The 25,804-nt window shown below is 46.5% G+C and overlaps 1 protein-coding gene across 6 annotated transcripts in view; it reads left to right on the top strand.

Moving 5' to 3' along the window:
• The window catches only part of EVL (Enah/Vasp-like), a 173,928-nt gene that overhangs the window by 88,985 nt on the left and 59,139 nt on the right, over positions 1-25,804 (top strand). For 2 of the 6 annotated variants that reach the window (XM_050796743.1, XM_050796738.1), the window contains exons 1-2: positions 3,009-3,435; positions 24,217-24,385. In XM_050796743.1, the coding sequence (XP_050652700.1) occupies positions 3,377-3,435; positions 24,217-24,385 (228 nt within the window). In that variant the 5' untranslated portion in view covers positions 3,009-3,376. Of the gene's footprint in view, positions 1-2,181; positions 2,457-3,008; positions 3,436-24,216; positions 24,386-25,804 lie in introns of those variants that run through there. The other 4 variants (XM_050796741.1, XM_050796739.1, XM_050796740.1 and 1 more) reach the window with 3 other exon arrangements.

Raw genomic sequence — 25,804 nt, 5'->3', positions numbered from 1 at the left:
GTCTAGTCACATGAGTCCTTAAAAGTAGAGAACCTGTCCACACCGTGGTCAGAAAGACATGTCGCTGTGGAAGAAGGGTCAGAGCAATGCTGCGTGCTTTGAAAGCGGACAGAGGGGCTATGAGAAAGCAATGCAGGCAGTGTCTAGAAGCTGAGAAAGGTGAGCAAGAGAGACCCATGTGGGACTTCTGATGATGTTGGGCTTCTTACCTCCTATGATCTTACAAAACTCTTAAGATAGTAAGTGTGTGTGTTATAAGCCACTCAGTTTGTGGTAATTTGTTACAGCAGTGCAGAAAACCAATGCGGCATGGAAAAATGTACCTAATAAGAGCTTCAAAACCCATGAAATAAAGAGTGACAGAATTAAAGAGGGAAATCCAGTCACAGTTGGAGATTTCAGGACCTTTCCCTCAGCAGTTGATAGAATAATTAGACAAAAACAAACAACAGCAACAAAAAGTAACAAGGACATAGACGTTCTGAACAATACTATTAACCACCATGACCTAATTGACATTTTAGAACACTGCACCCGACCAGTTTCAGAATACACATTCTTTCCTTGTGCGTATGCTGCATCCGCCAAGGTAGACTGCATGCTGGGCCATAACGCACATTTTGATAAATGTGAAAGGATTGAGATCATACCAGGAAAAACAAAGGAAGAAGTCACACCAAATATGTTCTCTGAGCCCAGTAGAATTAAATTGGAAATAAGTAGCGACACATATAGGAAAACACCAAATATTTCAAAATTTAACAAAGCACTTATCAATAATCCATGGATAAAAGAAGAAATCACTAGAGAAAATTAAAAATATTTTGAACCAAAAGAAAAAAGAAAACTGCAATACATCCAAATTGTGGTTTGCAACTAAAACAGTGCTTAAAGGGAAATGTATATCATTAAAAGCCTCTTAAAAATGCATTTTTAGCATTCAAAGTGCATTCATCTCTGCAATTAGAACTGATACTTCTTTTGTACTGTACTCTGTACAACTATTTTTCACTATATCAATATTTTAATGGATCTATTAAATATTTGCTAACATTATCAAGCCATGGCCACAAGGTGAGTACTGCAACCAATACAGAGAACAGAGGGATGTCAAGAGGAAACCTAGAACCTTAATGGTGAATGGGCTATAGAAATCATCTCAGGTCCCCTTAGTATACTGATCGAGAAATCCATGACCAGAGGGCAGGATTCTTCTTTTCTAAGCCATAAAAGTCCTTTAAGGACCAGTACGGTCGTTCTGAATTTTTTGTCTGTGATTTCTAACACAGTGCATGCTTCTTAGTGAGTTCTCAGTAGATTTTGAAAGAAAGATTGAACTGGATTTTATCTTCATGAAAACCCTGTTGGAGATAGGCAAAGTAAGTATAACTAACCCCATTTTACAGTTGAGGCCACCCATTTAATGAACAAGTGACAAAGCCAAGTTCTCAGTGTTCCTCAAATGTTTTCCTTTCAGGCTCTAAATTGCTGACTTAAATGTCCTCATTAGAGAGAGCTGTCTGCTCGGTAGAAGTACAAATTTTGTTCCAGAGTCAAATATTAAGACTTGATCGGCGGCCTGGCATGGTGGCTCATGCCTGTAATCCCAGCACTTTAGGAAGCCGAGGCAGGCGGATCACCTGAGGTCGGGAGTTTGAGACGAGCCTGACCAACATGGAGAAACCCTGTCTCTACTAAAAACACAAAATTACCTGGGCATGGTGGCACATGCCTATAATCCCAGCTACTCAGGAGGCTGAGGCAGGAGAATCGCTTGAACCTAGGAGGCGGTGGTTGCGGTGAGCCAAGATCGTGCCATTGCACTCCAGCCTGGGCGATGGGAGTGAAATTCTGTCTCAAAAAAAAAAAAAGATCAGCTTATAGTCTTTATCATCTAGTCTTCTATTCTCTGGAGAGTCAGCGGGGACTCTTGCGAGTTCTTGTAGCCTTTTCTTAAGGCCTATAGGAAGTCGTCTGTGCTGAGCCTGCACTTTCTATAACAGATGGAAAACCGAGGCCCAGACCTCTTAAATGGCATTGACTTAGACAGACTATAGAGCTAGTTCGTCGGGGGCCAGCACCACGACCTGGCCCCTACCTCCAGCAGGCATCACCCACCCTTGCACCCTTGCAGGAAGTGCTTAGAGGCTTGAGGTTGCCAGCCGTGGAGGTGTCAGGCCTGTGAAGTGCCTCTCAGCCACCCACGCTGGTAGGGCTCTGCACTGCTAGCTTCTTGTTTCTCTATTTTCTACCTAGGTTTCAGTTTTTCACTTGGGTTTGTTTCCCCTTTGTCTCTGGTTCAGCTTCCTTTTCCTGTTTGGTTTTAAGTAGTCTATAAAAATCAAGTTGCTGTCTTCAGAGAGTCTGTGGTCCTCTGATCAGCATAGCCCAGTGGGAGTACCGGACTCACCTCCTCAGGGTTCCCTGTGCTGCCACTTTTCAGCCATGGCCACAAGGTGAGTACTGAAACCAATACAGGGAACAGAGGGATGTCAAGAGGAAACCTAGAATCTTACTGGTGAATGGGCTGTGGAAATCATCTCATGACCCCTCAGTATACTGATCAAGAAATCCATGACCAGAGGGCAGGGGACTTACATGAGGTTACACAGCACGTTGGTGACAATCTGCTCACTCTCCAGCCGCTGGTCTTTCCATTACACAGGCCTGTGTCTCTTGATGCCTGTGACCCTTAATGGCTTCTGGATGAAGGATTTACTCAGAAATTAGCCCCTGCCTCAGATTATAGGGAGGAGGGTCTGAGCCATCTAGGGGATTGTTGTTTAGCTCAGAGGTACATTTTGGTGAGTCCTGGCTCTTCTCTCTAGAATGACCTGAGACTGGTTGTTTTATCTAAATATAGACAGAGAGAGTTATTTTTATTATAGGAACTTCATGAACTTAATAGCAAGAATCCTGACCCTCCACTTGTGAGACTTGTGACCTTAGGCTGTTGCTGTTTAGCACATGTGTGAGTGCCAGCCAGTCTACAAACTGCACTCCTCATTGAGATTGTTCTTTCTAAAGGGGAGATTACATGTTGGACCTGCCTCTCCCCTGCCATACAACTCTGAAAGATTATAGATGATAGGACAGACAGACTTTTATCCTGTGGGGTTTGGGGCATTTGTTTGGTTGACTCATGACAGCTTTGTTTTTTAGCATAAAGTAACGGTCCCTCACTTTGAAAATTATTTCACAATTTTCAAAGTGCCATTTCACCAGTTTTCTTATTTGAATCTTTTAATCGTGTTAGATCGATGAGAATGCCGTCATCACTCCTGTTTCATAGCTGAGAAAACCTCTGAAAAGTTGTGGGGCTTGTCCAAGGTCACATAGCAGGTGGAGGAAGGAATGGAACCAGGGTTTAACAAGGATGGCCTCGTCCGGTGGTTTTCGCAGCACGCTACACAGGCTCTTGAGAAGCAGTTTGCAGTGAGTTGTTAAAATTGACATGGTGGTAGGTAGAACTTGTCCAGGGCTGCTTATTTTCCAGTGGGCTTTATTTCTGCTCCTATCATTTTAGTAACTTTCTTTTAACTTTAGAGGACTTGTGAATGGAACTTCTGAAAACAGAATACTTTTCATTTCAAGGGCATATCAACTTCCAAAGTCATTTTTAGTTGTAAATTACATTGTGAAAAATTCCAGCAGCTTATTCTACCCTGCCAATTACTAATTGCAGAAAATTATATCAGAAGTAAATGGGGAGGAGGCACATCAATCTCTTTTTCAGTTTTAAAATCGTAGAAATCTAGAAGTTTCCATCTTGAAAAGACCTTGGAGATGATCTACAGTAGTTTACCTAGGTTAGTGGTGCTTTGGGCATCTTATCCTCTACTTCAGCCAAAATAACTCTACTTTTGTCTTTTTTTTTTTTTTTTTTTTTTTTGAGATGGAGTCTCACTCTGTCACCCAGGCTGGAGTGCAGTGGCCGGATCTCAGCTCACTGCAAGCTCCGCCTCCCGGGTTCACGCCATTCTCCGGCCTCAGCCTCCCGAGTAGCTGGGACTACAGGCGCCCGCCGCCTCGCCCAGCTAGTTTTTTGCATTTTTTAGTAGAGACGGGGTTTCACCGTGTTAGCCAGGATGGTCTCGATCTCCTGACCTCGTGATCTGCCCGTCTCGGCCTCCCAAAGTGCTGGGATTACAGGCTTGAGTACTTTTGTCTTTTTAATGTATTCCTTGATAATTAATTGAGGGAAAAAAAGTCATATTGTTGTTGGTGGTGATGATTTTCAAGTCTGAAGATTACACTAATCTAGTCCAGCTCCTGAGTGCACAGATCAGGAAATTGAGGCCCAGTGTGGAGCAGAGTTTGTCTACGGGGAGCAGAGTAGTGGCTGAACCAAAGCAAAAGCCCAGGTTTTCTGGAGCATCCCTTCCCCGTACAAGGCTGCTTGTACTCTGCCACAGGTCCCTGGCCTGGCCCCGTAGTGACAGTCCTGGTGGAAGCAGCGTTCATGGAGCTGCAAGGTCAGCAGCCATAGGAGCTGTGAACTTTTCGTTTTTCCTCATGCTGACTGACATATGGGGATACCACGGCGCCTGTGGTGGGGATACAAAGGGCCTTTTTAATGTGCAAATATATCTTACCAGCTCTAGCTCTGGCTACTCACCAATCAAGAAACGTTTTCCAAGCCCTAACTGGATTAGGAGCTAAGAATTTTCTTGAGTGCATGACAACGTACAGAATGCTTTCACTGACATTATTTTATTTAATTACTGCAATAATCCTGAAGGTAGCATTGTGGGGTGTTTTTGTTTTTGTATTTTTTAGAGATGAGGTCTTGCCATATTGCCCAGGCTGGCCTCAAACTCCCAAGCTCGAGCAAGCCTCCTGCCTCAGTGGGACTACAGGTGTGGGCCACCACACCCAGCTAGCATTGTTTTTATTGTTTCTGTTTCATAGAAGGAGAGAGTAACTTGACAAGAGACATAGCCAGTGAGTGATAGACCCAGGACTTGAACCTGTGCCTCCTGACCACAGATGCTTTGCCCTTTTGCTCTTACGCCTGAGTTGGAGCGGCCTCTGTCTTCAGGGACTGGTCGGGAGTGAGGAAGGCAGCACTCACAGAAATGAGGAGGCGACTCGCTGTAAGGACCCTGTAGCATAGACAGTAATAAGCATAAACAGGAGGGGCAGTAAGAGTTGAGAAGTTGGGGACTGTCAGGGAAGACCTTAAAGAGAAAGTGGGATCTCAGGTGAACTTCGAAGGATAGGAATGATTTTTTAGAAGGCACTGGCAGGCGTCGCAGGCAGCCAGTCACCCAGTGGCTGCTCTGGGTGCTAGGGACACAATGGTAAACAAGACAGGCAGGCTTGTCCTCCAACTGAGGGCAGAGTAGGGAGGCAGAATATAGTCAAGAAACCATCAATAGAGATGTGAAAACAATGGAGCAGCGTGGTAGAGAATGACGGGGCCACTGCCTTAGCCAGTGCCCTCTATGGGGACATGAGGCAGCCATGTAAAATCTGAAGACTTTGGGGTGGAAGGGGCAGCAGGTATCCTCAGATGGGGACGAGGCCCTGAAATAGGAAGTTTGTTGGGTTCAAAGGTCAAGAAAAATACAGAGGCTGGAGCAACATGAAGAAGGAAGAGTGAAGGCAAATAAGGGCCCAGGCTTTATCAGGCCCTACGGCAAAGCCTGCGAGCTGTGCTGAATTTAGCGCATATGTCAGAATTTAGTTAGGGGAAGCCTTTGGAGGAAGGGTTCGAAGCAAAGGGAAAGACATCCAACAGAAGCTTAAGAAAATCGCTCTGGCACCTGTGTGGATAATGGCTGGCAGTGTGGCAAGAATAGAAGCAGGAAGACCTCTTGGGAGGCTACCACAGTCATCTGGGTAAGAGATGAGGGTGATTTGGGCCAGCAGTGGAGCAGTCAGGGTAGCTGGTGAGAAGTCACCAGATTTAGGAAGTGCCGTGGTGCTGTAGCCTCCAGGACTATCTGGTGGATCACATGTGGGTGTGGGGGAAACATGAGTCAGACATGTCTTAGGTGGGTGGTGATTCCTTTCACCACGCTGGGGCAGCTGGGGTGCTAGCTGGAAGAATCTGTAGAGGTGTGGGCCTAGCAGAACAGGTTCCCAGGAAATGTGGGTTGAACAAGGCTGACCTGAGCAGGAACTAGCTGAGATCGCGGTGCAGCAGCAGGAAATGTGATATGGATGTGTGATATGTCTGCCACTTTCGGGGCCAGCCAGTTAATTTCATTTCCTTCACTGGTCTCTCTGTTGTCCTTGGTAGGCTGTGGGTTTTTTCTAAAGCATGTACTATCTTCTAACATATTATAGAAGGTATTTGTTTTACTGTGTACTGTCTGTCTTTACCCCTCTAGAATGTAAACTCCCAGAAGGCAGGGATTTTTGCCTGTTTTGTTCACTGGTGTATTCCCAATGCCTAAAACATTGCCTGGCAGTACACATTTATTGAACTGCTGGATTTAATTAACTACTTCGATATATGGTCCTGGAGATTCCTGTGCTACCAAAGCTGCTACTCGGTGGAGCTTCCTGGTGTGGCATGTTAGAGAAGAGACCAGACAAACAGACATTTCACTTGCTGTCAGGTAGTGAAGGAACTGTGGCTGCCTGGGCACAATCATTACTGTTTATTCCACTGTGCTGCACATCTTGAAGCTGTAAAGATGTAAGAAGTCTCGCACAGCCAGGGTTCACCTTACAATCCTTCCCACCCAGTTGTACGCCTTTGTGTCAGGGTTTGGAGGAGTCTCCAGGAACACCTAGTGTTTCCTTTTCTCACAGGTGTTTCCAGTCCTCACAGGCAAATGAGAGAGTCCCAGAGGCAATTGAACAAGCCCTCAGAGATCACGTGGTCTGTTCACTCTCCATGGGAACACACACTTCCCTAAAGACCTGTAGCCAAATCATTTGGAGAGCTTCTGATGCTTCTCTGCCTTCCTCTGTCTCAAAGAATCCCATGTGCCTCTAGTTGGGAAACATTCCTCTAGAGATTCTAGGTTATTCTCATTAGAGTGTTAAGATACTCAGGTGGGCTGGGGCAGAAAATGGATGAGAACTAGTCTAGTCCAATGGCTTCACTTTGGTAACTGAACCCACAGAAGAGGAAAATAACAGCTCAGCTTTTCTGAGTGTTATAAACCAATCATTATGCTAGTTACATGATATACATACTATTTAATTCTCACCCTTTGAGGTTTTGTATCACTATTCCCACTTTACAGATAAGAAAACAAGGGTTGACCAGGCATTGTGGCTCACACCTATAATCCCAGCACTTTGAGAGGCCAACGCAGGAGGATCGCCTGAGCTCAGGAGTTCAAGACCAGCCTCGGTATCGTAGTGATCTACAAAAAAAAAAAAAAAAGAAAAAAAAATGAAAATTAGCCAGGTGTGGTAGTGCATGCCTGAAGCCTATAGTCCCAACTTCTCAGGAGGCTGAGGTGGGAGGATTGCTTGAGCCCAGCAGTTCAAGCCTGCAGTGAGCTATGATCACACTACTGCACTCCAGCCTGTGACAGAGCAAGACCCTACCTCAAAAAGAAAAGAAAACAAGGGCCTACAAAGTAACGTATTCCAGGTCACATTGTTGTCACTTGGCAGAGCTTTTGATCTCTGAGAGGATCAAAATCTGCCCTCTCAACTTTAACTTCTCAAAGCTAAACTCGTCTCAGTTTGCAGAGTCAAGGCTAGAATCGAGGCCCTCCTGATCTCTATTTTGCAGTCTCCATCATTCTGCGCTGTTAATACCACAGGAGACAAAAGAGACCTCATCCGTCCTGTAGCACCCCGTGCCTGCGTGCGTATCTCTTGTCGATGCTCTGTCGGCTCAGGATCTCTCCTACCAGCCTAGAGCTCTTTCAGAGCAGGACGCTTGTGTTATGCATTCATGTTTGTCTCTGTGCCTAGTAAATAACACGGAGTCCAAGTGGCTGCTCTGTCATCTGGGGTGTTTGTAAGGGCAGAGCCAGGGTCTTCGTTCCCAGGCTGTTAATTCATCCTTGGAGCTGGACATACTGTCCCAATCCTTGGCCCAAGCCAGGCCTCTACTGTTGTCCCAAGGCTGTGCTAAAACCTCTTCTACTTCACAAGTGATCAGAGTCACAGACTCTGGGGACACAAATTTTGGGATGAAGACACAGAGCAACCTATATAAATGTTTCCGAGGTTTGAGTAGCCTTAACGTCCATGTGACTGTCAGATGCTCCCCAAAGAAAGGGCTACATCGGTGACCTTGAAAGAGTGTGGGAGATGCGTCTGAGACAGGGGCAGTCTAAGAATATCAGACTCCCCAGCAGTTGGTTGGAGTGTTTTTCCAGATTGCACCAGACTTCACAGAGAAATGGAGACCCGCTGTTCAGGCATCTCTTGAGAGGGTGGCATCCAAGGAGAAAAGGCAAACATCTTGATTGCCCGTGACGTGGGCAACCAATTTGGACAGAAAAGAAGGTGTCAGGGTTTAACACTGAATGTAGACTTTATTTACCCAAAGCCTTTCTTTAATTCTAACACTCTCAAAAATGGGGCTCAGTCACCATTTGGGTTTCCCATGTTAATACACAGAGAGCGAATTCATTGTCTTTCATTGCTGTAATGCAGCAGTTCTCAAAACGTACTCCAGACGTTGACCCTCCAAGGAGTCTGTAGGTCAGAACTATATTTATAATATTACTAAGACATCATTTGCCATTTCAGCTCGTCTCATGAATGCATGGTGGAATTTTCCAGAGCTATGTGATGTTTTGACATCATCACTGTGGCAGCTAATGAAATGTCTGCTTGTATATTCTTGTGTTTTAAAAAAGTATTAGTTTTAATTTCAAATAAGGTGAATATGGATAGACTTAACCTATATAAAACAGAAGCTTTTTGGCATCCTCAATAATTGAGTGTAAAGGGGTTCTCTGACCAAAAAAGTTTGAGAACCATGTATGTAAAATAGTCAGTTGTATGGCTGTACTGCAGACAGCATGCATGGAATTGAAAACACCACCTGCAAGGTGGCAGTTCCCCCTGGTCCAGAGGAGGAGCTCTGGGTCTGGGAGGAGGATGCAGGCGTCACTAAAGGCGAACTAAACAGCTTTAGGACTTGCTGTCAGATTTCCTAGACTGCGTGGTGGGACCGTGGGAACTTACTTCTCACAGGCCTGAAATACTTCACAATAAACATTTTAAGTCTACTTCATAACATGAAACCTGTTTCACATCTGTGCCCATTAAGAAAAAAATGGCACCCTGTAAGTGAGTTAATAATTACCAAGGGGAAAATATAGCTTTCCATTGGAGATCTGGCAGTCACCTCTTAATCAACCTACAGTCTACTTTCAGTTGGCCTGAATTCTTCACACACACAACATCTTTGTCAATGAAAAAATTTTAAATAGTTTCACATTCTAGCTTAGCTTGAAAGAGAGTAAGCAGACGGCTCAACCAAATGTAATCCATGAGCAGATCCTGCATCCCAAAAAAATCTAACATTTTGTAAAAATTGGGTAACTTTTTGTTGTTGTTGTTGAGTCGGAGTCTCCCTCTGTTGCCCAGGCTGGAGTGCATTGGAGCTATCTCCGCTCATTGCAACCTACACCTCTCTATGCCTCCCGGGTTCAAGCAGTTCTCCTGCCTCAGCCTCCCGAGTAGCTGGGACTACAGGCGTTTGCCACTACACCCACCTAATTTTTGTATTTTTAGTAGAGACGGGGTTTCACCATATTGGCCAGGCTGATCTCGAACTCTTGACCTCAGGTGATCCACCCACCTGGGCCTCCCAAAGTTTTGGGATTACATGGGTAACTTTTAATAGGACTCTGTATTAGATTTTTAGTAAATTGTTGATTTTCTTTGTTGTGACAATGGTATTTACGTTATATATTAGAATATCCTTATTTTAAAGAAATGTATGCTAAAGTCCCTAGGATTGAAGTATCATGATAGCTGCAGCTGACTTTCAGATGGCTCAGGGGAAAGGCAGAGATAACTCATATGCGGCAAATGTTAACCACGGGCATGTTTAGTGAAAGGTACAAGAGTGTCCCTTGTATATTCCTGTAGGTTTGAAATTTTTCAGACTAAAAAGGTGGAGTGAAAAACAGCTTCAAAATAGTAAAAGTTGGAGTTGGGTTTTGCTGCGTCGCCAAGTGGAGCAGAAAAGCCTTACTGCGCGACAGAACGTCAGGTTGCTGTCTAGTCCAGGCTCTGCCGTGGATCAGCCATGGGTGTCGGGCACGTTACTTCCTTCTCTAGGCCTGTTTCCTAAGAAAATCACTGCAGAATGTTTTTCAGCTCTGATGAGACTGTGATTCCAAGCGTCTCTGTTTCTCAGTCCCTGAATTGGGACATGGCAACGTGGGTGTGCTTCCTCATTCCCCTGGGTAGGTGTTGAGAAGTGATGAGGCCCCAGGGTGATGACTGAGGTCCCCCCACCCACCACTCTGCCTTTGCTGACACTCTTCCCTCTGCTTGAAATGGTTCCTTGTTTCCTTTTGAAAAGTCTTGCTTCCCCTTCATGACAGCATCCCTTGGGTCCCTCAGGCAGAACTAAATGCCCTCCTCTTGTGACACTTTGCACGTACAGCACTTTTTCTTTTTTCTATTCTTTTTTTTTTTGGAGACAGGGTCTTGCTCTGTCACCCAGGATGGAGTGCAGTGATGCAGACACGGTTCGCTGCAACCTTAACCTCCTCAGCTCAAGGGATCCTCCTTCTACCTCAGCCTTCTGAGCAGCTGGGGCTGCAGGCACCCACCACCATGCCTGGCTAACTTTTTTTATTTTGTGTAGAGACAGGATCTGTGTTGCCCAGGCTGGTCTCGAACTCCTGGGCTCAAACTGTCCTCCCACCTTGGCCTCCCAAAGTGCTGGGATTTCAGGTGTGAGCCACTGTGCCCAGCCCTTGTTTTATTTTTCAAATAAATGCAGGAAAAAAGAAAGAGAAAGCAGAGGTGGCCAGATCTCAAGTGAGTCGTGCCACCCCCACCACAAAAATCCTTGCAGGCTGAGAAACACGATACCTGGCAAAACTCAGCAAACATAAAAGCCAGCAGTTATTGAAAGGCATTTGTTGAGCAATCACTAGGTCCCAGTTACTAGAGCTACCGAGATGAACACTACTTTAAAAACCAAACCAAACAGCCTGCCTCATGGAGGCGCTTGCCCCTCAGTTCAGTGGCAAGTGTATGGTAAGTGTTCTGCAGAGAAGCTAAGCAGCTGAGGCGAGCGGCAGGGGCCCAGGGTGGGCATTAGCATTCTCTTCAGTGTGGTTCAGGGAGTCTTCCCTGGGGGCAGTAGTGGGGATGGAGGGCAGTGTGAGTAGAGGCTAGAGGAAAGCACAGGAGCAAATCAGGGCCCAGAAACTGTGATTTCCCAACAGCAGGGCTCAGGAGTGGGCCCTCAGTGACCTCCACAGTGGATCTGGGCCATTCCACAAAGACAGAACCTGACAGCCTGGTCCCACTTGGTGAGGCCTGAGGCAATTCCCCAGGCCACAGTGAGGAACTTGCCACCTTGTTTTTCTCCTTAGAAGTTAAAAGACTACGTGATAATGACAGCTCTCCATGTGGACACGGAAGGCAGTTTCATGCGGATTCCACCCGAAGTCCTGCCTCATATGGATTTGCTGTTTATTCAACCAGCATTGTCCTTGTTCAAGATGGTATCTGCTGGGTGCTAATCATGTTTAGTAAACTGCTCTCCTGTTTATTTCATCAGCCTTATTTGATCTCCAGCAAATGCAAAAGAAAGTCCAAAAAGATGATTCTCCTCGTCTTACCGAGCTGTCAACTTACCTCCCTGAAGTCTTGTTGCTGGCAAGCGACAGAGCCAGACCTGGGGCAGAGCTGGAGCTGTTGTCCAGAGTGTTCTCACTTCCCGACACTGACTCCATGGTGAGGGCTGGCCTTAACTCTCTGTGCCCAGCCTTGCTTCCCAGCACAACACTGCTTCCTGGTGGGCACCAGCCAGCCAGACTTTCTGTGTAGTACTCTTTCTCTCTGCCCCTCTCCACCTTGGGAAAGACAGTGGTCAGAAAAGCGGCAGTCCAGAGAAGAGCCAAGCTATGCGGTGTCATGGGAGCCAATGGAGAAGTTTCACACAGGAGGCAAGGAGGGCAAGGAGGGCAAGTCTGTGGCAAAAGTAGAACGGTGAGGCTGGGGCAGGCTGAGAGGAGACAGGGCGGGCTGCCTGTGGGCAGAGGGGAGTTCATAGTGTGAGAGAGTTCCCCGAGAGCTGGAAGGAGAGGCCTCCGGATGGCAGGAGGCAGGGTCCTGTCCAGCAGTGTCTCTGACTTGACTCCGTGTGTGACTTGGGGGAAGCACACAGTGTGAAGTGGGAATAAATGTGATAATGACCTTGTGACAGTGGTTTGAGCATTGTGTGAAGTCAGTGTAGATGTCACCTGTGTTACCAGAGCCAAGCTGCATGCCTGCAGGGGGTCTACTGAACTAGCAAGTGATGTGCTTCAGAGAGAGCCTGGAATTTGGCACAGGAGAAGGCCCCTGTCTCCTCCTCTGTGCTGGGCCTTGTCTTGGGACTCTGGGTAGACCCCAGCTCTGCTCTGCGCTGGAGTGCCCAGACAGGTTTGTATAAACCCCTCAGTGTGGGCTGCTCTGCTTCCATCCAGGAGGCTCCTTACTGATGGTTCTCGGCCCAGCTTTTAAGATTCACTTTTGTTGCTTGTATGTTGAAGGTAAACAAGTCAGGACTTTACAAACTGCCTCAGTCTGGCTGTGTTTCTGTTTAGCTTTGGGAACATGTATTTATGGCTACTTCTCTCTAGCCCCCCACCCTTCAGTACTCACCCCTTACTAATGCACTTGGCAGCTGCAGAGCCCAGGCCAGAGGCACCAGGCTACGCTGAGGACGATGGCTCACTGAGGAGGGGTATCTGAACTCAGACATGGGCCTGTTCTCCAGAAGCCCACAGTCTTGGGAAGAAGATAGCTCAAAGTGGCTGTCGTGACAGCTTGAAAGTAATCAGAGGCACATGGCACCTTGGGGTGGGGTTTGGGGGACAGAGACACACACCTACTGAGTATAAGGAATATACTCAGCATGGTACTGGGTACTCTCGTGTCTTATCTATTAATCACCATACAAATAGACCATACTATTTTTATCAGCTCTGGTTTACAGACAAGAACTGCTCATGCAAAGCCTGAGGTTCTGCCTTCCCAATACTCTGGTACACCCATTTTGCAATGATCTGTTTTTCCTGATAGATTGTAATCTCCTTCAGAGCTGAGCCATATGCCTGTTAGTAGTTATTAAATGAATGGGAATGGGTGGATAGGTGTGTTTTGAAAGCAATGACAATGTGAGCTTTGAGAAAAGGTAAGATTCAAACCTCTGGGTGTAGGAAAAAGAAATCATCTTGGGCAGGAGAAATATCTCTTCCTAATTACTTGAGGAGTAGCAGAAAAGTCATCTTAATTGGCCCAATGTCATGGGGATGCTTTCGCTGCCAGGTAAAGCCTGGCTTTAGTACCAGGCTGCTGGTTGGGCTATGTGATCAGATAGGTCCTTCCTCACTGAAATGTGCTAGGCCATTTGTGGGCAGCCTCAGGTCCAGCAGAGCAAGAAGGGAAGTTCCCTGGGACCAGCAGAGGAATCTACCCTGTAGTCTTGGACCTGTAGGGGTCAACAGATAGGAAGAGAACTGTGGCCTAAGTCCTCACTCTACATAGGGAGAAGCCTGCCTAGAAGAAATGGCCCCTGCCCTGGAGGCGTTCACTGGCCAGCAGAGGGTCCTAGCGTAGACATTGCTACAGTAAGTGCTGTGATGGTAGGCACAGGACCATGATAATAGGGATAATAAGGCTCAGAGAAGGACCATCTAACTCAGCCTGGGGCTTCAGGGAAGATTTCCTAAAAGAGATAACAGATATTCCAAGTCTTTATGGATGAGTAGGAATTAGTGGGTTGGCTTGGGTCAGCTCGACTCGGCTGAGAAAAGTATCCCAGGCAGAGGAAGTGGCCTGAGCCAGAGCAGAGGCCACACAGTGCAGGAGTGTGTGTTAGGGGCCTGTGTGCATTTCCACAAGACTAAGCCAAGGGTTGGGTCGGCTATGGACACTATGGCAAGGGCTACAATGTGAAGGCCCCTGAGTGCCTGCCCCAGAGCTGGGATTATATTCTGTAATAACGATGACTTCCTTCCTCATGCCGCATGGGATCAGGTACTGCTCCAAGTGCTTACACATATTAAGTCTTAATTCTCCAGACAACCCTATAAAGAAGATGAGGAAAGGGGAAAGATATGTGCAGATAAAGGAGGATAAGCTATAGATAGAAACTGGGGAATACATAAGTTTTGTATGAGGTCATATAGCTAGTAAGTGGCAGAGCTCCCAGTGAGGGAAGAGGCTCAGTCAGTTTGCCTTTGATGAAGGTCTTTCTGGTGACATTGCAATTGAAGAGTTGGAGGCATGAGATTTCAACCAGAGGCAGGGGAATAGCTAGGAGGCTATTGTGGTCTAAATGAGAAATAACAAGGGCTGGGACTGGCAGCAAGAAGGGAGAGAAAGGGACAGATCCAAAAGATGTTTAAGAAATAGAATAGATGGCTACTGGTCCATAGAGGGTGAAGCACAAAAAAGCATCTGAAATGGCCTTCAGGTTTCAGACTCAGGGGATTGGGTAGGTGTTGCTTCCATTCCCTGAAATGGGAAACAGTAGAAAGAATATGTGAGGTCTCTAAGTTATGTCCAACAGTTGGAAATATAGCTCCATATCTTAGAAGAAAGGACAGGACTGGAGAGTCATCTTCACGGGATTTATCAGTGTATTGGTGATCGTGTAAACCCTGGCATGGATGACAGAGCCTGTGAGGAGATGTGAAAGCCAGTGGTCCTCAAAGTTTCCTTCATGGACCATTTGCCTAGAACCAGCAAGCATGTGTGTTACAATAGAGACCCTGCCCCGCCTGAGACTTATTGCATCAGAATCTCCTAAATGGGGGCCTAGGGATTTATGTTTTAATAAACACTCACCTGACTCTTACAGTGCATACAGTTTTTTGTTTGTTTGTTTGTTTTGTTTTTGTCGTTGTTGTTTTGAGATGGAGTCTCGCTCTGCCGCCCAGGCTGGAGTGCAGTGGCACGATCTCTGCTCACTGCAAGCTCCGCCTCCCGGGTTCACGCCATTCTCCTGCCTCAGCCTCCCGAGTAGCTGGGACTACAGGCGCCCGCCACCTCGCCCGGCTAGTTTTTTTTTTTTTTTTTTTTGTATTTTTAGTAGAGATGGGTTTTAGCCAGGATGGTCTCGATCTCCTGACCTCGCAACCCGCCCGCCTCAGCCTCCCAAAGTGCTGGGATTACAGGTGGGAGCCACCACACCCGGCCGTGCATACAGTTTTGAGACTCGTGAGCATAGAGTAAAATAAGAAATTCCACGTAGTTCACATTGATTTTAAAATCTGTTTTGGAGCGCAAACCCATTTAAGAACACGGTAAATGCATTTCCAGAAGCAGTGTGCACTCTCACTTTTGCAGATAATTTTGGAGATTTCTTAGACTCTTCAGGCCTTTCCCTGGACTCCGGATTAAAAACACTTGACATAAGAGATAAATAGGAAACCTGCGAAGGAGGCGGAACAGGAATCACAGAGAGCGAAATGGAAAGCCAGGAGAATTTGAAGACTGGGGATTAAGGAGGAGAGGTTCTCAGAAGTGAGGACATAGTCAGCAGTGCCTGACTCACTAACAGGCCCAGTGACTGGAGAGCTGGAAAGCATGCATTGGAGCTGGAAGTGGAAAGGCAGTAACCTTGTCTGGGCTTATTTAAGTGTATTCTTAGGCCCAGGGGCCAGGTTCCAGTGGGGGCTCGGAGAGTGACGGCAGGATGGGGGTGGGGCAGGGTGAGGACATGGAGAGAGCAAGTGACAGGACGAACTGGGTGGGGGACAGCGGGAAGTAGGGAGTGAGGTCCAGTGGTATCAGCTGGGGGGTGCTTGTTAGGTGCCCACCCTTGCGATGGTTACTGTGGTAAAAGATAAGAAAGGAATTCCCAGCAGGGCAGCTCATTCACCCTGGTTTTTCCTGGATTATCCCAGTTTTAGTGCCGAATGCCCTACCTCCTAGGAAATCCTTCTGTTATGGGCAAATGCTGGTTCCCAGTCCTACTGGGAAGACAAAATTGGCCCTCAAGACAGAGTATGAAGAGTTGTTCTGTCCAAAGGAATCTCCCAAGTCCGAGCCTTAGGGCTAAGAAGGACCACTGTGCCAGTCCCAGGGAGAGAAAGACATTGGCCGCCTGCTTTCCAGGAAGGAGGAGTGTGGCTCCTAGGCTGACACTCCAGAGGAGCAAAAGTGGGCAGCCTGTGCCTTCCCAGAGGCCTCCCTCTGGAGGAGCGGGTCTCTCTCTGCAGGCCTGGGCCCAGGCAGAGCTGAGTTGCATCTTTAGAGGCAGCAGACAGGGCTGAGCCTCGCTTTGCACAGGAGCCCACCTGCAGAGCTGTGGTTTCCTGACTCGCCCATCCCAGGCTGTTATGAGACAGAAGGCTGATGGTAATCTGTGACGGATGCTTTTGCTTGGCAGTTACACTTTCTCTGAGAATAAATGGAGAGGATTGTGAGTAGAATGTTCCCACGGGCACACAATCATAAATGCACTGTTTTTCCCACAGTCAGGGTCATTTGTTTAACAATTATTCATGTCCACAGCATACAGGGACTGGCTTTACCAAAGGGAAAACAACACAGTTCCTGCCTTCAAGGAGCTCACAGGCTGGTGGTGCAGACACCTCAGCAGATTCTGAGAGGCAGGACAAACTGAAAAGCGCTCTGGCAGAGGGAGAAGCAAGCATGGGGCTGCAGGAGCCAGCCTCTCTGTGGACAGGTCTACATCCTGTGCTTTTTCCAGGTTCAACCCTGGACTTGCATTTCCCGACAAACCTCTTGTGGTTAGCCCCGTTCCACCCTGTGGACCTTCCTTTTGCCCTTACTTTATGAATTTACGCTCTGTCCTTCAAGGAAATAACAGGGCTAGGATGGTGTGTCTATGTAAGCCCATGAGAATTCAGAAACCTTGCTCCCAGCCACCCAGGGAGTGGGGGAGTGAGAGTCCGGGGGCACAGAGCCTGGACTTTTCCCAGAAGGATTAGGGAGTGAGAGCCCGAGATTGACTTCAGGCTGTCATTACAGAGGGCCATGCTGCAAGATTTTTCCTGCATCCTCCTGAGTAGCCGGGACTACAGGCAGGTTCCATCACACCCAGCTGCCTGTGTAATAGTTTTATCTTGAAATGCATTAATGATTTCCTACATCGAGTCCTGGAAGGTCTATGATTAGGTTTCAGAGTTACATGCAGGAAATTTGGGGTGTGTTTTGCTTTTTTTTTCTCTCTCTCTTCAGTGAGAGATTTCAACAGACATTCAAAAGTGGTCTATGATACATAGCAGGGGTGTCCAGTCTTTTGGCTTGCCTGGGCCACATTGGAAGAATTGTCTTGGGCCACACATAAAATACACTGATATTAACAATAGCTGATGAGCTTTTTAAAAAAAATCTCATAATGTTTTAAGAAAGTTTACAAATTTGTGTGGGGCTGCATTCAAAGCTTTCCTGGGCTGCATGCGGCCCACAGGTTGGACAAGCTTGGTGTATGGTCTAAAAAAATTAACTGCTGAACCAGCAACACAACAAAGATTATGGTTTTTCCCATCTTCCCTGCCATGCCCTGCCCCACGCTGAACTCATGGGCAGAGCTCAGCGAGGACTCAGCACTTGTCTGAGGGAGCTCTGAGGTCAGACTCACCTTGTACAGATGTGGAAGCTGAGGCCTAGAGTCACATGGTCTTTCTCGTATAAGAGTTTAGGTCTCACTAGGAGATACATCTAATGTAAATGACGAGTTAATGGATGCAGCACACCAACATGGCACATGTATACATATGTAACAAACCTGCACGTTGTGCACATGTACCCTAGAACTTAAAGTATAATTTAAAAGAAAAAGTTTAGGTCTCACATGACACACGGAGAGAAATTACAGGCGCAAATTATATGGGCCCCACAAGTACATGTACAAAGGCCCAAAATGACAGGGGAATTGGACTGCTTGCTTGAAAAGAGCCTTGCCCCAAGAGAGAAATTCTAGTTACACCTACAGCTCAGAGATGCCTGTTAGATCCCAGGGGGGAAAGAAGTCCACCAACCTGTTAATTTAACACCATACAGAACAAACCAGTGTATTTTGACTGATTTCACTCCCCAACTAATCAACAGATTGTTTTGATCATATGAAAGAAGTCTGTGAGACATGAAGACCTCATGGGAACCATTTAGTAAATGAAATTCTGTATGTATGTGTTTTAAAAAATAGCTCATCCATTCAGTTATTCAGTAAATAATTTAAGAAAACTTTTGCCTATCACATTTCCTCATAGCTGGGCACAGTGGCTCATGCCAGTAGTCCCAGCACTTTGAGAGACCAAAGAGACCAAGTGGGAGGATCACCTGAGCCCAGGAGTTTACGATTAGTCTGGGCAACATGGCGAAACCCCGTCTCTACAAAAATAATAATAATAATAATAAATTTCCTCAAGGGATAGATGATTTGGATAAATTAAATTTACCATGCCTAGGGAGGATGTGTATGTTATGGAGTTTATTTATCCAGGTGAAAATGTTGAGAAGGCAAGTGAATATATATTGCTCAGAGGCAATGTCGAGGTTAGATAGCAATCGAGATTTTATTAAAACAAAAAAATTTCAAAGGTATAATAAGCCCAAATTAGCAAAACAAATCTTAAGTAGAATAAATGTGTATTTCCTTGCATTTAGGTTTTGTTAGTAGCAATAAAATAAGAGACAAACCAACACTTATTTAAAGGGTGGGGGGAGACCAGGGGTTTTGGTTAACCACCAGTTTAATTTGAACCTAAAGTGCTAACAACAGCAAATAAAGAGAACCTGTAGCTATAATTATAATAAGAAAAATGGGAAAAATGATTCTTGGTGTTCAGGCATCTAGTGGCAAGCACAGTGCTTTATTTATGCCATCTCTGTAACTCCCCTAAAAGGTGTGTGATACCCCGGTATGCTTCACCCCCACCTAGTGCTCGCGATTCTCTGTATGCCATGCGGTTCTTGCCTCCCTGCCTCTGCTCAGCTGCCTGTCTCCTCTGCCTAAAACCCCACATCCCCTTCCTGAATTCATCTAGGGGTTGAAAGTCTTCATCTTAAAACCCACACAGCATTTTCTTCAGAAATCCTTCCCAGGCCTGGCGCAGTGGCTCACGCCTATAGTCCCAACACTTTGGGAGTCTGAGGCAGGCAGATTGCTTGAGGCCAGGAGTTCAAGACCAGCCTGGGCAACATGGTAAAACCCTGTCTCTACTAAAATTTTAAAAATTAGCCAGGCGTGATGGTACATGCCTGTAGTCCCAGCTTCATGGCAGGCTGAAGCACAAGAATCGCTTGAACCTGGGAGGCGGAGGTTGATGTGCGCCAGGATCACACCACTGGACTCCAGCCTGGGCAATGGAGTGAGACTCTGTATCAAAAAATAAATAAATAAATAAAAATTTAAAAGAAGAAAGCCTCCCCTGTCCCCCGCTCCATCGCATCCCTCCGGGCTGCATAAGGTTTATAATTACTCGTCTGACTGCCTAACTAGCTGGGAGCTCGCTGAGGGCAGGTACTATTCTACCTATCTCTCTTTCATTGATGTTTTTTGACCCACTAGCATCTGCTGGTCAGACTAAGCCTGAAATATTGGCCCAGTTTTAGGACCCTAACTGATTAGTTACTGGGATGGTGAGGGGACTGGTAGTTTGTTGTGTGGCTGATGGAGGGAAGCGCTCTTCCTTCAGCTATCTGGTGGGTTGTCTCAGGCTCTGCAGAGCACCCTGTGTGACTCTGGAGAACAGCGAGTTGCATGTCACTCAGAACAAGGAGGGATTGTCTAAATTAAAACCATTTACAACCAACAGGTTGCTTTGGAGAGTAGTAAGTTAAGTTTCCTATCCCCTAAAGCTCAGTGTGGACTTGTCAGGGCAGCTTCATTGGACATAAAAGTGGATTCGTGTCTATAGTTCTTTTCAGCTCTGAGATTATTTAGTGAGCATTTATTAGGCACCTGCTCTGTGCCAGGTTCTGACACAGGTCAAAAGTCTGCGAAAGGAGAACGGCCAGGAAGGATAGAATAGAAGCGTCTCAGACCACATCACAGTGTGGAGAACATTTGGGCCAGGCTGATAGAACGTCCCCAAACCAAGGCTTCCCCCACAGAAGGGTCCTGTATTGGGCAGGAATGGGTTGGCACTGGTCCCCCTGCCATGTTCAGTCAGTGGCTAGGAGCAGCCTGGGAGCAGCATGGCCTCCGTGCACCTGCTCCCATAGCAGGTTCTTTTCCAGGGTGACTGAAAGGCACATTTCCGTGGCTGCCACACAGGGACTCTAGAAAGCATTGCCCCTCACACAGCACCTTCCCAGAGTGCTCCCCCAGAATCATCTCAGGGGCTCTGTGGTCACCTTCTAGCAAGTGGTAGAGCTGGGCTTCAACTCTGTGGTCACCTTCTAGCAAGTGGTAGAGCTGGGCTCCAACTCAGATCCCTCTGATTTAATAAAACCCATGTTTTGTTAAGCAACACCATGCTGCATCTCAGGATCTCTCCTAGCTCCTGAGACAGCATCCAGAACACACAGCTACTTGTCGACTGTCACAGTTTGCAACTGAGTGTACCAGAAGCAGTAAGTGCCAGAATTTAGCCCATCACTTGATTTATGGCTCATTTACGTTGGGATAGAACTATGATTTGACCCAACGTCTATCGGTTCTGGGTACAGTTTACACTTTTTTTTTTTTTTTCCGAGACGGAGTCTCGCACTGTCGCCCAGGCTGGAGTGCAGTGGTGCGATCTCTGCTCACTGCAAGCTCTGCCTCCCGGGTTCACGCCCTTCTCCTGTCTCAGCCTCCTGAGTAGCTGGGACTACAGGCGCCTGCCACCATGCCCGGCTAATTTCTTGTATTTTTAGTAGAGACAGGGTTTCACCGTGTTAGTCAGGATGGCCCCGATCTCCTGACCTCATGATCCACCCGCCTCAGCCTCCCAAAGTGCTGGGATTACAGGTGTGAGCCACCTCACCCGGCTATTTATTAATATCATTATTATTTTTTTGAGACAGAATCTTACACTGTCACCCAGGCTAGAGTGCGGTGGCACAATCACAGCTCACTCCAGCCTCAACCTGGCTCAAGTGATCCTCCCACCTCAGCCTCCCAAGTAGCTAGGACTGCAGGTGCACACCACCACACCTGGATAATGTGTTTTATTTTTTGTAGAGACAAGATCTCACTATGTTGCTCAGGCTCGTCTCAAACTTCTAGGCCCAAGTGATCCTCCTGCCTCAACCTCCTATAAGTTCTGTGATTACAGGTGTGAGCCACCATACCCGGCTAGTTTACTCTAATTACTAGACTTCCTGAGGACAGGGCCCCAAAGACTTAACTAGGGGAGGAGCAACTTTACCTAAGCACATTCTCTTAAAAGATAACGTTGTTTCAGGCCCCAAAACACAGAGATGGTAACTGCCACCCTCTTAAATATTGTGGAATGAATGATGAATTACAGGGAAGAATGATGCAGCACAAATTGCAGACCAAAACCCTTATGATTCACTCTGAATACATCTGTCCACAGATGTGCCCAGGACCCTCAACACAAGGCTGGGACAGCTGAGGTCAAGTGTGCCCTAGGCTCCTAAACGCCAGAGACAGAGCCAAGTAGTCAGCAGCAAGATGGAGACCCAGCAGTGCAGGCATTCAGAGCAGGCCCGAGACCCGGCACTGGCCCTCACGCCGTAAGATGTGCATGGGGTTCATTCAAAGTGAAATTGAGGGAATATGTAGGGGAAGGCCTTATATATGGCACTGTACACAAAAATATTGTTTAAAAGTGTGATGATAATCCATATACTGGATCATCCGCAGTCTCCAAGAAGTAGGGGAGTTGGACCCTGAGAAAGCTCAGCCCTCTGGAACACTGAGGAACTGCCTATGCTGGTCAAGTTGAGGTTTCCAAGTCACAGAGACTAATCCTATAAAAACCACTGTTTTTTGTTTTTTGTTTTTTTTGTTTCGTCTTATAACCACAGGGCTAGGGGTATAGATCTTTGATCTTTATCAAATACTTGGTTTGCTTGTCTTCTTAAGTGTGGGGAAGTGAACATAATACGACTTTTTCTCAACTGCTTGTTCTCAGCATTATTATAATCCACTGTTGTACACACTTTGCTTCTGTATGATTGCTCCCAAATTGTTGGGCATTACAATACTGTTTCCAGTCCCTCGTTGTCTTCACGCAGCCTCGCGTGCTGATGACCACTCCTCATTGTGGCCAGTGTGCCTACCTTCAGGAAGCAAGATTCCCTCTTTAAAAAAAAAAAAAAAAAAAAAATAGGAACGAAGGAGTATTGCTTTTTTAAATTTGGGAATTCTTTTTTTTTTTTTTTTTTTTTTGAGACGCAGTCTCACTCTGTCACCCAGGCTGGAGTGCAGTGGCGCGATCTCAGCTCACTGCAAGCTCCGCCTCCCGGGTTCACGCCATTCTCCTGCCTCAGCCTCCCGAGTAGCTGGGACTACAGACGCCCGCCACCGCGCCCGGCTAGTTTTTTGTATTTTTTAGTAGAGACGGGGTTTCACCGTGTTAGCCAGGATGGTCTCGATCTCCTGACCTCGTGATCCGCCCGTCTCGGCCTCCCAAAGTGCTGGGATTACAGGCTTGAGCCACCGCGCCCGGCCTTTAAAATTTTGGAATTCTAATATGCTGGAGAAGATGTTAAAGATTAGTAGGCTTATGAAGAGCCAGTGGGCTCCGAGAGACTTCCTCTGAATACCGTGGCAGGAGTTTTAGTGTGTTAATTTTAGTGATGGCCATTTTATCCTTCCAGGGGCTTCTTCCCTGCTTCTCTGTCATATTTTGAACAAATGAGATTTCTCTCTCTCTCTCTCTGTGTGTGTGTGTGTGTGTGTGTGTGTGTGTGTGTGTGTCAGTCTCACTCTGTCTCCCAGGCTGGAGTGCAGTAGCATGATCTTGGCTCACTGCAAGCTCCACCTTCCGGGTTCATGCCATTCTCCTGCCTCAGCCTCCTGAGTAGCTGGGACTACAGGTGCCCGCCATCACACCTGGCTAATTTTTTGTATTTTTAGTAGAGACGGGGTTTCACTGTGTTAGCCAGGATGGTCTTGATCTCCTAACCTCGTGATCCACCCACCTCGGCCTCCAAGAGTGCTGGGATTACAGGCGTGAGCCACCGCGCCCAGCCGCATTTTTCTTTAGATCACCTAAATATTTCATTGCCTGTGTAGCCTGTCTGATGCTACCCTAGTATAATGCCATAAATGAAGCATTTTGTTGGATGTGGCAAAGAATATTATTTATGTCATATGCTCTAGAATCAGACAGAAGTGGGTGAAAATCCCCAGTTTAATCACTGAATACCTGTGTGAACTTGTATACATCTTTGCAAGTCTCTGAGCCACTTTTTTCTCATCTAAAAAATGGAGAATGGAGGTAATAAATAGCTGCTTCTTAAGTCGTGAAGCTTAGGTGCTTTAATGCGTTTTTTCTCTCTCTTTTTCATTTTATTTTATTTTATTTTATTTGTTTTTTGAGACAGAGTCTCGCTCTGTCGCCCAGGCTGGAGCACAGTGGCGCAATCTTGGCTCACCACAACCTCCATCTCCTGGGTTCAAGCAATTCTTGTGCCTCAGCCTCCTGAGTAGCTCGGATTACAGGCATGTGCCACCATGCCCAGCTACTTTTTGTATTTTTAGTAGAGATGGGGGGGGGGCATCTCACCATGTTGGTCAGGCTGGTCTCAAACTCCTGACCTCAAGTGATCTGCCTGCCTCAGCCTCCCAAAGTGTTGGGATTACAGACGTGAGCTACTGTGCCTGACCACATTCTCTTATATAATACAGTACATGGAATGTTGTGAACAGTTGGCAAATTATAATTGTAATTCCTTTCTTATTCAAGCAACTTCTCCCCTGAAAACAAAGCTGTGAGTCTTCCAAGCTATTGAAAGTTTTGGCACAGAACCTTCTCTCCATTCTGCAAGCTCCTTAGAGAATGTAAGCTCATCACCTCACCAGACGGTTCTTCTATAGACAGTTGGAAGTTCTGGCAATTGGAAAGTTTCTTTATGTTAAGTAGCAAATGACCTCTATTTCAGAAAAGGACAAAGTCAACTTCCATCCCCTGTAGCTGAGGCTGACACCAGTTTTTTCTTGCTCCGCAGTGAACAGAGTATCTGCCAAGCCCGGGCTTCCGTGATGGTCTACGATGACACCAGTAAGAAATGGGTACCAATCAAACCTGGCCAACAGGGATTCAGCCGGATCAACATCTACCACAACACTGCCAGCAACACCTTCAGAGTCGTTGGAGTCAAGCTGCAGGATCAGCAGGTCAGTGCTGGAATTACAGATTATACCCGTGAGCCTGCGCACCACCTCCTCACCACCCACCCCTTACACACACGTATCATTAAGAGGTCAGAACAAAAAGGTCAATATTCGGAATCAGAGGACCTGGGCTCGGATTATGACTCCATATCCTCATACTTCAAGGTATGACACCTTAAGCAAATTGTTTTCTGGATTTCACTTTTTACATATGTTACATGGAGACAGAAATCCATACCCTCCCTATTTCACTGTGTTATTGTCAGATTAAAATAAATAATAGATGTGGGAAAGCTTTGGAAAAGGTAGTATTGCAAAAATGTGTTCATCTTACTCACAAGTAAGGTGGCTATTAAGATTTGGGGTTCATCAACCTTCTAAGTCTTACTTTAGAAAGAGTATCAAGATGATTGGGAGAACCTGGGGTCATTTCTCTCCCTGATAGTTCAACCTAGGCAAATCAGATAAGATAGTTTGTGAGTGTACCTGGTAAATACCTACGTAAATACGAGAGAACAGTCATGTCCACCTGTGTCGTGAATAGTCCTACACACATAATTAATGGCAAAAGAGCCTGATGTGACATGGCCTAAAATAGGGACGTGGAGAAACAGGCTGTTTAACCTGTTTAACCACAGTGACTTTGGTTAGTTCGGTGCTCTCCCTCCGACTCTCTTCTTAGAGATTCACAAGGGCATTTATAGCAGTGAAGTTAACAGATCTGTAATTATAGCATTTGTGAAAAACTCTACATAAACAGCATCTTGTGGCAGCCTTAGTGGGTCAAGCTTCAGCTAAGTTGAGCGGCAGGTTAGCTGCTATCTTGGAAAAAATCAGCAATCAGAAGAGAGAGAACAGAAACTCTGGGTTCTGTTTTAATGTGTTGCCTGTTGATTGGGTTTTTGCTTTAACCAAAATAGCCGTATTAAGTTTCAGATGCTCATGGCTAACAGAGGCATCCCTACCCCAGGACCCCTGATAAAAGGTAGTCTTTGTCGCCAGGCGCGGTGGCTCACGCCTGTAATCCCAGCACTTTGAGAGGCCGAGACGGGCGGATCACAAGGTCAGGAGATCGAGACCAACCTGGATCACACGGTGAAACCCCGTCTCTACTAAAAAATACAAAAAAATTAGACAGGCATGGTGGCAGGCGCCTGTAGTCCGAGCTACTCAGGAGGTTGAGACGAGAGAATGGCATGAACCCGGGACACGGAGCTTGCAGTGAGCCGAGATCGCACCGCTGCACTCCAGGCCCGGCAACAGAGCAAGACTCCGTCTCAAAAAAAAAAAAGAAAAAAGAAAAAAGGTAGTCTTTCTAACCTTGAAAGCTTGGTACCTCCAGGGGCATCCCTTTCCCTTGTTGATGAGCCTTAATGGTATAATGGTATAAATGTCTTTCTAGAAACCTTATAGAAGCTGCCT

The sequence above is a fragment of the Macaca thibetana genome, chromosome 7, assembly GCF_024542745.1.
Source record: "Macaca thibetana thibetana isolate TM-01 chromosome 7, ASM2454274v1, whole genome shotgun sequence".
NCBI lineage: Eukaryota > Metazoa > Chordata > Mammalia > Primates > Cercopithecidae > Macaca > Macaca thibetana.
The sequence above is the reverse complement of the archived record's forward strand: the minus strand, read 5'-3'. Positions and strand labels throughout refer to the sequence as shown.